This window comes from Urocampus carinirostris, chromosome 20 (assembly GCF_059441175.1).
Source record: "Urocampus carinirostris isolate Australia breed hairy pipefish chromosome 20, RoL_Ucar_1.0, whole genome shotgun sequence".
Taxonomy (NCBI): Eukaryota; Metazoa; Chordata; class Actinopteri; order Syngnathiformes; family Syngnathidae; genus Urocampus; species Urocampus carinirostris.
The window spans coordinates 27,527,506-27,540,771 of record NC_142368.1 but is presented as its reverse complement, the minus strand read 5'-3'; the positions used below and the strand labels follow the sequence as shown (position 1 = coordinate 27,540,771).

Below are 13,266 nucleotides of genomic sequence, written 5' to 3'. Positions count from 1 at the left end.
ATTGGCAAGACACCCGGTAGGAAGCCTCTTGCTATCGGTGTGTGTGTGTGTGTGTGTGTGTGAGAGAGAAGCACTTTGGTAGGTCTTCAGGGCTTTTACAAGCACTATATACAATTTACCATTTTATGGCCCCCGAGACACAACATGTCCCTTACTTTTTAAAAAGAAAATGAGGTTGTTCAATTCTACATATTCTAAATATGAACCCAGTAATTAATTATGTTCTCTGACTATTAAATAAGAATATTAGAATGTTAATTGAAAAAATATATATACTATAATTACACTGGTAGTGCTAGGGTAAAATTTGACCCATATAGATTTGTGAGAAAAACTGAGCATTTGTTCTTCTGAAAATGATTGGATTTAGGATTGAATATTTGAGTTATTGCCATAATCAGCAATATTAAAAAAAATAAACGGCCTGGAGTATTTTAGTTGAGTAAGAAATCTAGAATATAAGACTTTGTTTTTTTAATTGCATTGCAAAAAATAAACTGTATCCCACTATTCCCCTTTTCCGAGACAGTCTTGTCTTCAAAAAAGTTGCGCAGTGCGCAAACATCTCATTAAGAGCATTTGTTCGTAGCTTTCCCCCCCTATATTAGGAAATAAATGTTTAGTTTGGAAAGCCCAAGTGATGAAACAGAAATCTTTTTTTTTGTGCTAGTGGACATGATGTATTTTTTATTATATGTTCATGATCAAAAGCAGGTTGGTAAAATACAGAACTCTATGATAGTGTAAAAATGAAAAAAAAAAAAAAAACTTGAGCACATTGCCAATAACAATTGTGCATTGCAGTACATTCTAATAAGATGACGAAGAGATGTTTGTGGTACCATTGAGTTTTTTCCTTGCTCAATGTGACATTTCCTGATTTTGTGTTTTTTCTCTTGACAATGGCACATGTAGAGTTCTAGAGTCGGATTTTGGTCTAATGTCAAACATCAAAACAACACCATGTAAAATTCGATGTCAAATATATATATATATATTTGTTAAGTGGCTCTACTGCATGGGTGTCAAACACATTTGAGCTCGGGGGCCACAACAATTCATGGGGGCCGGACCAGTACATTCAAGAAGAAAAAAAAGGGAGAAGGAAAAAAAAAAACAGAAAGAGAACAGGAAACGAGAGAGAACAAAAAAGAGAAAATGAGAGACGAAGATAAAAAAATGATAGAAATAGACAAATAGAGAGAAAGAGGGAGAGAGAAGTGGGAGAGAGAACAAGAGAGAAAACAAAAGAGAGAGAGACAGAGAAAGGGAGACAGTGACAAATAGAAAGAAAGAAAAAAGAGAGACAGAGAAAGAAAAAGAAAGGAGAGAACAGAAAAATAAAAAAGGAGAGCGAATAAGAGAAAAGATGAGAAAGATAGAGAAAGTTAAAGAGAGTGTGAAAGAGAAAAAGACGAAAAGGATTGACAAAGAAAAAAAGAAATACAGCCCCAGTTGCTTTGCAAGCGGCGTCTGGTTTTGTCAACATCAACGGGACATATTTTAAACTACAGCTGATTTTTCTCTCGTGCTTCTCTGGGTGTTGTCTCGCAGGTCAAACTAAAAACCTTGGTTGGGCCTGATCTGGTCAGTAGGCCACATCTTTGACACCTGTGTTCTACTGTGAATGAACGTCATTTTTATTGTAACATTCCTAAGTATTAACAAACACTAAATGTGTAAAAGAGGAAATTTTCCTCATTTTAAAACAGTCAAATAAAAACTAACGAGCAACTAAATGGGAAGATAAGTGCGCAGATTTCTGGGAGTTCTTCCAAGTTTGGAGCTTCCACTTGATTTTACTTTTGTTTGCTTATTACATCCATAAACTCGAGCTCAAATGGGGTTTACATTTTAGCATGGGTAGGTAACAATTAAATGTTCAAATGTTATCCTTGAGAGCTTGTTTTCCACGCATCCTTCCTTCATCACAGCTCATTTGTACACAGGATCATTATCCAAAGTTTGTACCCCTTTTTCATGGCAAAATTCAAGCACTTTTAAAGGACTTTCCAAACCAATATTCATTTTTTTCGAGGACCATTTAAAGAAGGAATCCAGCGTTAATCAAAAAAAACGGAAGCCTTAAACTTAGTTTCAAATCCTAACTCTAGCCTCAACCTCATTTCAAAACCCTAATTTGTTGCCCAAACCCTGGCTAAAACCTAATTTCTAAGCTTACATTTGGTTTAGAACCCTAATATGGAGCTCAAACTATGTTCCCTAACCCTAAACCTACACCGAGCTGTAACTCTGGCCAGAACACTTTCAAATTGTAACCCTAGCTCTAAACCTATTCTGGAACCCTAACATGGAGCTCGAATCCTAGGTTCATACCTAAAAACCTAACCCTAACTCAAGGCCCCAACCCTATTTTAGAACCTTACAGTCAGTTTAATAACCTAATAAGGAGCCTAAACCTTAGTTTCTAACCCTAGCTCCAACCCTATTTTAGAACCATAAAATAATTACCGTATTTTCCGCACTATAAGGCACACCTAAAAGTCTTAATTTTTTTCAAAAGCCTTATAATACAGTGCGCCTTATATAAGGATCAATATTAAGTCGCAAAGTCTTGCAACTAATGAAAGCAGCCGCCGACTAGATTTCCCCCCGAACGCGAAGTTGTCCGCGGTGTATGCTGGGATTTATATACCGGCATTTCATTGGCTAACCAATGTGTCAATCATCATTTGAATCCATCACTATTGGCTAAAGTTATTCGGAGGTAAAGGGGGCGGATCCTTTTTATCATTTACAGGCCCGCATAGGCTAAAGGGGCAAAACAAACCCTGCAATTGGCCGAAAAAGATGTGTCAATCATCAGTTGAATCGATCACTATTGGCTAAAGTTATTCGGAGGTAAAGGGGGCGGATCCTTTTTATCATTTACAGGCTAGCATAGGCTAAAGGGGCAAAACAAAGCCTGCAATTGGCCAAAAAAGATGAATGTGAATAGCATGTTGGGTTGACAGCATATAAAAAACAGTATTTTACTTTTCTGTACTGTATTTGTAAATATTTTACTCTCCTGGATTTACTACACTCACGGATATAAGAGGACCATGGTTGCACATTATTTTTGAACACAACGACTTCGGTGAGCTACTCAGGCTATATATTTTCCCTGTATATTGTTTCAGAGTGATATCGATGTTTCTGTGATGGGTCTTTTTTTAAATTAAACTCAATTCCAAGTGTTTATTGTCATATGCACAGTAAAGTTGCGAGCGAAAAAGAAAATAGAAACTAAAGAATGGTTGGCATTTCTTGAATCCCAAGACTTTAACCTTCCGAATGATTTTTGGAACGATTCATTTGAGTGACATCGTACGGACACCGCATCCGCACATGTCTACGACACGTATTTGCTTCTTTGCAAGCTTTCGGAATGTTAAGGGAGTAATAAGTTTGACTGAACTATCTGACTGTTTTATCGACGTTCTCATTGTAGCGCCTTATAATCCGGTGCGCCTTATGTATGGAAGATATAGGACCAAAAACTATTTTTTTGGGGGTGCGCCCTATAACCCGGTGCGCCCAATAGTGCGGAAAATACGGTAAAACCCGCATTTGCAGCCCAAACCCTAGCTTCCAACCCTAGCCCAACACCTAACCTAAGAAACATGGCAAGTTTTGCAAGCACTTCACCTAAAATTCAAGCACTTTTCAAACCTTAAAAACAAAAGGTTAATATTCAAGCATTTTAAGGATTTCAAGCTCCTGTACAAAACCCTGCTGATAAGACTTCTATAGATAGGGAGACATGGAAAATGGGTCTCAAGGACCCGAGTTTGCTACCTCAAGGTTCCCCCAGGATTTTTCCTCACAAATGTTTAACTTTGAAGACCTTTTAAAGACCACATCCCAAAAAATGTAAGACCTATCTAGCACCTATTCTGGTATACTAAAGATGACAGTGTCTTCTAGACTGACTGTACGTAGAGCTCCAACGTAATGCTGCATTTTCGAAAACGCGTAAATCTGGATTTTCCGCCCGATACATTATGGGTCAGTGAACAACAAGGTCAGGAAAATTGAAATATAATTTTATGACACAACGGACCATACTTTTGTTAGTTTACTTAATAAACAGTAGTGAGCTGATAAAACGGGGATAAATTAAGACTTTTGAGGGTTAAATTCAAGACTTGTGGACGAAATTTAAGCCCTTTTCTATGCCTTAATTTGCGGTTATCAAATTTAAGACTTTATCGAGTTTTGAAGACTTTGGGGAACCCTGTAGATCAGCTTTTCGAGATACTTACTTTTTAACAATAACAGGAAAAACTCCGGAACATGTGAAAGCTTAGATGTGGCAAAATCATGCTTGAAACTATTTTGGCCAAACTTGGCAGCAGTTTTCAAACATTCCAGAAGGTAATGACGCTAATGTAGCAAATAAATATTTTTTTTCTTACATTACACACAGTACACGTTTCTTGAGCACATCATCGTATTTACACATGCACGAGCCAAAAGTGTCCTTTCAAGTTATCACCGTTTGAGTTTCCTAGAGCCATGGCTGTCCTGGATCACAGCTCTTCCTAAAGAGTTGTGGACCATCGGCCTCGGCCCGGACGACCTCCCTTGCGAGGGGCTGTGTCGCTGGGTGGGGCCTGGAGACCCCGAGAAGCCGGAAGGGGAGCGGCTACGGCCCTTGGGCGGCCCTTTGCCGTTGCGGGGTTCCTGGCGGGAGGGCGAGCAGCTCAGTGAGCGCAGAGGGAAGGCGGGGCTGCAAGGAGGGGGTCGGGCTGGCCCGGTTTGCCGGCTGCCGCGGTCCTTTGGAGCTGGTTTGGGGTTGGAGTCAGCGTCGCTGGTGCTGCTAGCGCGCACTCGCAATCGACGACGTCTGGAAAGACACGATGATACAAGGTGGTGTGAACAGGGACTCCTGTTGATTAACTCATTCAGTACCGTAATGTATAAATAAGTTTTTTAGACGTATTGTCTAACAGTGCCAAAATATAAAGATACAATTTTAGTTAGGGCAAACTAATACAAGGCGCAACTTACTATATGCACTAAGGCAGTGAGTTGGTTTTGCATATACCTATCCATCTACTTTGTAACAAGTTTGGCTCACAAATCATCCTAGGGCTTTGTGAATATGCGATAAAAATATCAAAAATTCCGTCTTGAATGGGAGTTGTGTGCTATGTCTTTTGTTAGCGATAGCCGATACTATAGCCATGTAATCGCAGAGATTCTTCCCGTTCAAAATGAATACGCCCATTCATTTTGGGTAATTGCTGTCTTCTTACATACACATACATACATACGTATATACGCACATATATCTATTCATCTATCAATCTCCTGCTATCAATAAACAGCAGCTTGCGCACCCCGACGGAGCTTTCATCGTCGCCGGCGACTTTAATCAGGCATGCTTAAGGACTATACTTCCCAAATTCATTCAATACGTGGACTGAGCAATTGGGTAAAAAAAACACTGGACCGTGTGTACAGTAAGATCAAACATCTAGTTGGATCTCTGTCTGTCCCTCACCCCCTCCTGACTGCACAACCGCTAACCAGCAATCTACAGTCTTTATCTTTCACATTCTCTTCATTTCCAGACTCACGCTTTCTTACTCTTTTTCACTTCTTTCAGAACACTTTTCCCCTTTCCTCAAAGTTCACTCCTATTTTTCGACACCATTCATCATTTTCCTTTTCGCTGCTTCCACTATGGCTTTTACCAACCTTTTTTTTTTCAATTTATACCTTTCATACGCATCACCAATCTTATCTTGCACCCACTCTTCAAAGGCACGCCTCTTGTCTGTAATAGCCTCTGAGACCTCATCATTCCCCCATTTACTTCCTTTCCTAATACCTCGACCAACTTCTCATTCCACACACTTCTGTCGCACTCCACAACACTGCCTCTTCAAACCACTTCCATTCCATTTCCACACTCTCCACTTCTCTTCTACTAATACGTTCGTACTCTTCCCCTATCCTCTCTTTAATCTCGCTCTTTCTGCCTTACTCAACTCTCACATTTTCACCTCTTCCCTCACACTCTTCCCACAACTAACCCTCCACCATCCATCTGTTTTCCTCCATCCAACCATTGTCTTCCGCTTATCCGGGATCAGGTTGCGGGGGCGGCAGCCTTTAAAAGGGAAGCCCAGACGTCCCTATCCCCTGTTACCTACTCCAGCTCATCCGACGGGATCCCAATGCGTTCCCAGGCCAGCAGAGAGACATAGACTCTCCAGTGTGTCCTGGGTCGCCCCAGAGGCCTCCTGCCAGTGGGACATGCCCAAAACACCTGCCGAGGGAGACGTCCAGGAGGCATCCTTATCAGATGCCTGAGCCACCTCAACTGGCTCCTCTCAAATGCGGAGGAGCAGTTGCTCTACAAAGAGTCCCTCCTGGATGACTGAGCTTCTCACCTTATCTCTAAGGGAAAACCCAGAAACCCTGCGGAGGAAACTCATTTCAGCCACTCATGTTCTTTCGGTCATAACCCAAAGTTCATGACCATAGGTGAGGGTAGGAACGTAGATCGACCGATAGATCGAGAGCTTTGCCGTTCGGCTCAGCTCCCTTTTCACCACAACAGACCGGTACAGGGTCCGAATGACGGCAGATGCTGCACCGACCCATCTGTCGATCTCCCGTTCAATTCTACCCTCACTCATGAACGAGACCCCAAGATACTTGAACTCCTCCTATTGGGCCAAGATCTCATCCACAACCCGGAGGGAGCATGACACCCTTTTTTGGCTGAGTACCATGGTCTAAGACTTAGAGGTGCTGATCCTCATCCCGGCCGCTTCACACTCGGCTGAGGAAGCCAACAGCACCATGTCATCTGCAAAAAGCAGTGACGCAATGCTGAGGCCCCCAAACTGGACTCCATCCCCACCCAGGCTGCGCCTAGAAATTCTGTCCATAAAAGTTATGAAAAGAATCAGTGACAAAGGGCAGCCCTGGCGGAGTCCAACCCTCACCGGGAACGAATCCGATTTACTGCCGGCAACGCGGACGAGACTCTGGCACCGGGCATACAGGGACCACATAGCCCGATAAGACTGTGCTGTACCCCATACTCCCAAAGCACCCCCCACAGGGCCTCCCGAGAAACACGGTCGAATGCCTTCTCCAAGTCCACAAAACACATGTAGACCGGATAGGCAAACTCCCATGCACACTCAAGGACCCTGCAGAGGGTATAGAGCTGGTCCAGTGTTGCACGGCCGGGACGAAAACCACACTGTTCCTCCTGAATCCGAGATTCGACCTCCAGGCGGACCCTCCTCTCCAGTACACCTGAATAGACCTTACCAGGAAGGCTGAGAAGTGTGATTCCCCTGTAGTTGGAACACACTTTTACCTTCTTAAAGAGGGGAACCACCACCCCAGTCTGCCATTTCAGAGGCACTGTCCCCGATGTCCACACGCAATGTTAAAGAGGTGTGTTAACCATGACATGCCCACAACATCCAGAGCCTTAATGAACTCCGGGCGGATCTTATTGACCCCCGGGGCCCTGCCATCGAGGAGCTTTTTACCACCTCGGTGACTTCAACCCTAGAGATACAAGAGCCCAACTCAGAGTCCTCTGGCTCTGGTTCCCCAGAGGAAGACGTGTCTGTGGGCTTGAGGAGGTCTTCGAAGTACTCCGCCCACCAATTCACAACGTCCCAGGTCGAGGTCAGCAGCGCCCCATCGCCACTATACACAATGTCGATGGCACAACAGTCAGGACCCATTCCTCCATCCGAAGGCAGAGGGAGGCTACCCTCTCGTCTACCGGGGTGAACCCCAACGTACAGGCGCTGAGCCGTGGAGCAACTAATATGCCCTCACTGGCTCTGCAGTTCTCACCACGGGCAACTCCAGAGTGGAAGAGAGTCCAACCCCTCGAGAGAGGACTGGTACCAGAGCCCAAGCCGTGCGTGGAGGTGAGTCCGACTATGTCTAGTCGGAACTTCTCAACATCACACACCAGCTCGGGCTCCTTCCCTGCCAGAGAGGTAACATTCCATGTCCCAAAAGCCAGTTTCTGCAGCCGGGGATCGTCGCGCCAAGGACCCCTCCCTTGGCCGCTACAAAGATTTACCGCACTCCAAACTTTTCGTGAGGCAGATCCGCCATTGTTGTTTTGGTCTCGCGGTTCGAGTTTTCGTCTGCACGCCGATCTCCAGTTCGAGTTGTGTAGTGAAAGACCGTTTCTTTTTAGAGAACCGGCTTTTTCGGCTCAACTCATTAAAGAGAGCCAGCTCTCAAACGGCTCACTTGCTTTGATGCATTATATTACGAATGATTATGTTGTATAAAGAAGTATATATATATATATATATATATATATATATATACATACATATATATACATACATACATATATATATACATATACATACATACATACATAAAGAGATATAGATATAAATATAATATAAACACGTACATCCATACGCGCGCAACACCATAATGAAAAGCTACCGCAGTAAGAGTGTCTGCATCATTTTCACACACTTTCTACAAACATTTTTCTTCATTTCATGCTCGGCTCAAAATTCAAGCATTTTCCTGACCTTGAAAACACAACATTAAAATTCAAGCATTTTCAAGAATTTCAAGCATCCGTATGAACCCCAGCAACTCTTACCTGTGTTCAGCGCATGGTCCTACAGGCGGTGTCCCAGAAGGCGGGTGAGGAACAATCTTGCCTCCAAACTGTTCCGGGACAAAGTTGGCGCACATGGGTTTGGGGATCTTACTTTTACCGCCTGAGGAAGAGGAAAAAGATAGGGGGTCTTCCCCTCCGCAGTCCGACCTAGACCCCCGGTCCGAAGAGAGGCGATCACGTGGCAGGGTCCCCTGCAAGTTCTCGCAGGAGAGCGAGGGTGACGGTGAGTGGGTGGGCGATCCTGGGAATGGGCTGCTCCAGCGGTTTCTCCTTTCCCGTGGCACGTTCCTGCCTGGAGAGTCCGGGGGGGTGCCGGGGTCTCGGATGGGGATGCGGCTCATTTTTGGCGAGCAGGGTGAGTCTTTGGGCTTCAAGGAAGCCAGGCGGGAACCAATGACTTGAGGCTGCTGATTAAGGTCCAAGGAGCAGTCAGGCAGTCCGGAATCGCTCTCTGGGTCTTTCGTCGGGGGCGTTGAACCTTTAAGCGGGCTGGATGACATCCCTCCTTCTTTAACGATTTTTCCGGGGAATTCCTCAGATTTGCTGGACGGCGCCTCCAGAAGTATGGTGTCAGTCTTTTCGAGCGCGTGAGACTGCATTGTGCAGCTGGAAGACTGAGAAAAACACAAGGTTGAGAGGCATAAATTGAATTCACATGACAGAAATGTAGGAGACATGTCAACTTTGGATAGCTTGCAGTTATGCTGGGGGAAAAAAATCAGACATTAATCATGCTTCCTGAGGAAAAAACTGCCATCCATAATCAATCGATTATTAATTCAAATAATTTATTGACCCCCCCAAGACTGCCACTTCTTGGCTTGTGCATGAATTAAAATGCAAAAAGCAAGGCACGTCAAAAAAATCCACCATCACCAACGGGTTCCGAAAAGCGGGTCTGCTGCATGACGGAGAGGAGGGCACAGAATCAGGAGTGGATGAAAGTTCAAGCGACAGTGACAGCGCGAGTCCGGCTGCGGGAGCCTGGGACGACGTCTATGACAAAGTTTCTTTCCGAGACTGAGGAAGACGACTTTGATGGCTTCAGTTCTAAGGAGGAAGATGAGGACGGTGTACCGTGATTTTTACAAGTACGGTATGTTTTTTTAACAGACCCGTTTACTGTGTTGCGAGCGTGTTGCTATCATTAACTCCGCTGTCACAGGCACCGTTTGGGATGAAAGTTATATTATTATTATTAAAGCTTTGAAAACTTTCTCGGTGTACCGTCTTTCTTTGTGAATATGTGTAACCATGTATAATATGTATCTGCAACTGTATATTTTTGTAATGTATTTATTTTAGAGACTTATTCTGATATGTTTTGCACGGGTAAATCAAAAAGAAGGCGAAAAAAACGGGGGCTGACAGGAAGCGGAGTTAAGGTGAGACGTGTTTGTGGACGCGTCGGACAATAGTGGATATATATTTTTCCCACACTTACCTTTGGAAATATACACTTTTTTCCTTGGATTACTTTCAACTTTTTACTTAAGTACCGGTATAATTTTCCGTTCATTTTGCCGGCTGTGATTTTTGGACTGTTTACTTTAATGAAGGACATTCCGTTTCAATCGCGGGACTTAAAGTCGGGTTTGGGTTAATTTTGTGTTTGTGTTACATTTTTTAATGTGGGCGCATGCGGCTTATATACAGGTGCGGCTTGTGTAAGTACAAAATCTGTTTTCCTCTTAAAATGTGGTGGGTGCGGCTTATAATCAGGTGCGCTCTATAGTCCGGAATTTACGGTAAATGATTTATCAGATCTAGTATGTGCATTATTTTGCTTGATTTAATAAAAAGATTTGATCGAGAAAAAAAAAAGAAAAAACCCTGGAAAAAAAGCACACAAAATTTTTTTTAAAAAAAAAATCAAAAAAGGAAATACAGGGTGAGTGGTTTAGCACGGTGGGAGGGGCTAAGATTCCTCCTGCCTAAAATAGCACTAAAACACAACATAGCGTTTGCAATCATTTATCCTCAGAGAAATCTGAAAGTTATTTCAATTCATTTTGCATTTATAATACAAATAATATAATGAATAATTTATGGACACCCGTGTGAGTCCAATTAGACCAGGATGATAGTTTGAGGCCCTTTTTCTTAATATGAAAGTGAAAGGGATAGTGTGTGTATTATTTGTCCACTAGATGTCTGTTTTCTGTCGTGCCACTAAAAAAAGAGCTCTAAAGGCATAATGGAAATAGACAAAACGCACCTTATTACTTTTGAAAAGAAGAGAAATTAAGAAAAAAAAGAATAAAACAACAGAAAAAATAAGACAAAAAGTAAAACTCAGTAAATAAAGGGAAAAATGAAAAGAAAAAAAGAATTTAAAAAAGAGAAAATTGCATTTTTGTTTTTTTCTTTAATTCCTTTCTCAATTTTTTTCTTTCTTTTTCTCCATTTGTTTGCTTAGTTTTTCTCTATCTTTGTTTTAATTACCATTTTTCCTTTTTCGCCTTTTTTAATTTCATTTCCCCTGTTTTTTTTAATTCCTTTTTAAGAGAAAATCAGTTTACCTTCTTTTAGTCTTTCTTTGTGAAAAGCTGGAAGAAAAAGGGTGATTTTTACTCACTTTCAGTCTCCGTAGTTTGTATTTTTCCTTGGACTGACTCATTTTTGGTTGTACTATATGGTAAAGAGACATCTAGTGGACAAATAAAAAACACTGTCTCTTTTAGAACAGCGGAATGTTTATCAGCGCCGTTTTTGTGGATACCCCCATTTGCTTCAGCGGGCCCCAACTCAATTGACTTGGAGACCCCTAAATTAGACCCTGGCGGCCTGCCAGAATCTTCCTATGGTATGGGAAACACTGAGATTTTATGTAAAACATATGTACCATTTCCTCACATTTTGCATGTTTTAGAATTTAGGAAATGTATTTAAATTATATGGATAACGGAGTGCTGACTCTACCTGATCCATGTGCGGTCGTCCCATCATGACAGCAGGCATTTGTCCCAGCATCCCCGGCAGCCTGCGGTGGCCGAGTAACCACGACCCGACAGAACACTGGGACAGAGTAGGACCGATGGCTACATCGGGGCCCTCTTGTGACGAGAGCTTTTCGCGTTCTCCAAGGTTAAGAGCCGGGGCTTTGTCCTCGCGTTGGGCATCTGCCGGAGGCTTAGTAGCCAGAGAGTTGGCCCCTTGCTCCAGCTCAAGTACCACCCATTCCTGAGAGTCTCCCTCTTGGACCATGGGAGTAATGTTGACCGCCACAAAACCACTGCCTTCCTCTTGGTCGCCCGTACCTGTGCCGGAATGGTCGTCGGACAAGACTTTCTCACCCATGTGGGAAAGGACAGGAGGAGTTTTGCCACGACTTTAAAAAATGAAAAAAGGTTAATTGCAATAAACAGCCATGGACGCCAAACTTCTATTTTATATTTAGGTGCCAAAGACAACAAACTTCATTTTAGTGAGCTTCCAGCTCTATGACAGGGGTGTCAATCTCTTTTTAGCTCGAGCCACAAAACACTTTTACAGTGGCTGGACTATTACATGGTTAGTACACCTTTTTCATGGACATGTTAAGCACTTCCGAGGCCATTTTTTCAAATTTTGTAGTACCTTTAAAGGAAGAAATGCAGCGCTGATCAAATAATTGTATTTTTTGTTGACTTTGATGACCAAAAAAATGTTGCTATCTTGATATTAGCACATAACTTTGTGCTATTTTGCACTGTTGCTTTCGGTGATCTACAATCTTTTTGTATCAATGGGCTGCTATAAACTGACATGAATTTTGCCATCCTGTCTCAACTGCGCTTGAGCAGCTTGGTTACGTCACGCTTGTTTACAAACACGAAAGGGCTCTATAGGTATATGGTAATAATTGAGTTGAATACAGAAGACAAAAAGGGGGAAAAAACTACTGTATGTATAAAAGGCAGAAAAATTAGGAAACTTTTGACTCATTTTAATGATATTGATTGAATCTAATTGATCTGAAGGAGAATGCATCTTTCAATCTTAGAGATTGTTGATGTTCTGCTTTTTGTTTTACTTAATTCCATTTTTATTTATTGCGATTTTTTTCAGAGGATCTGCGTACAAATTGGTTACAATATAAATTGTAAATAGTTTTTTTTTGTTTTTTGCAATTTATCATTTATTAATTGAGATGAAAATTTCATGGCTTTTTATTGTTTTGCATTTTCAGGGACTTGGCTTTGTTGTTCAACTTTAAATCTGTTCAGTGTGTAAAAATCTGAAATTGCTTTGTCCTGTAGAATTTTTTTTGTGGATCTGTGAATATTTCAATTTACATTTCATGTGTTTTTCAGGGATCCCCTAAAAAAACAAAATAAATCACTAGTTATTAAATAACTTCATGCATAAAAAAAAAACCAAAATAATAAAAATTAAAAAATAAAAAAAACATCTGCAGAGCCGTTTGAGGGCCGTTGTAAAAAAGCAATTTTTCTAAATAGGGAAGTCCTCTTGGGTGCGACCAGCAGGGAGCGGTGACATGTCACATGACAACACCAAAATGACAACCCATCAAAAATGAAAGAAATGAAATAATCTGCATTTATATAGCGCTTTTCGAGTCAATGACTTCTCAAAGCGCTTTACAATGTGCTCCACATTTCCCAATAGCGTCC

At 42.1% G+C, this 13,266-nt stretch overlaps 1 protein-coding gene across 5 annotated transcripts in view; it reads right to left on the bottom strand.

Moving 5' to 3' along the window:
• The window catches only part of ttbk2b (tau tubulin kinase 2b), a 64,420-nt gene that overhangs the window by 2,254 nt on the left and 48,900 nt on the right, over window positions 1–13,266 (bottom strand). For 4 of the 5 annotated variants that reach the window (XM_088324589.1, XM_088324591.1, XM_088324590.1 and 1 more), the window contains 3 exons: window positions 11,573–11,981; window positions 8,630–9,264; window positions 4,502–4,852 (listed from right to left, as the gene is read on the bottom strand). In XM_088324589.1, the coding sequence (XP_088180715.1) occupies window positions 4,502–4,852; window positions 8,630–9,264; window positions 11,573–11,981 (1,395 nt within the window). Of the gene's footprint in view, window positions 1–971; window positions 4,853–8,629; window positions 9,265–11,572; window positions 11,982–13,266 lie in introns of those variants that run through there. The other variant, XM_088324593.1, reaches the window with a different exon arrangement.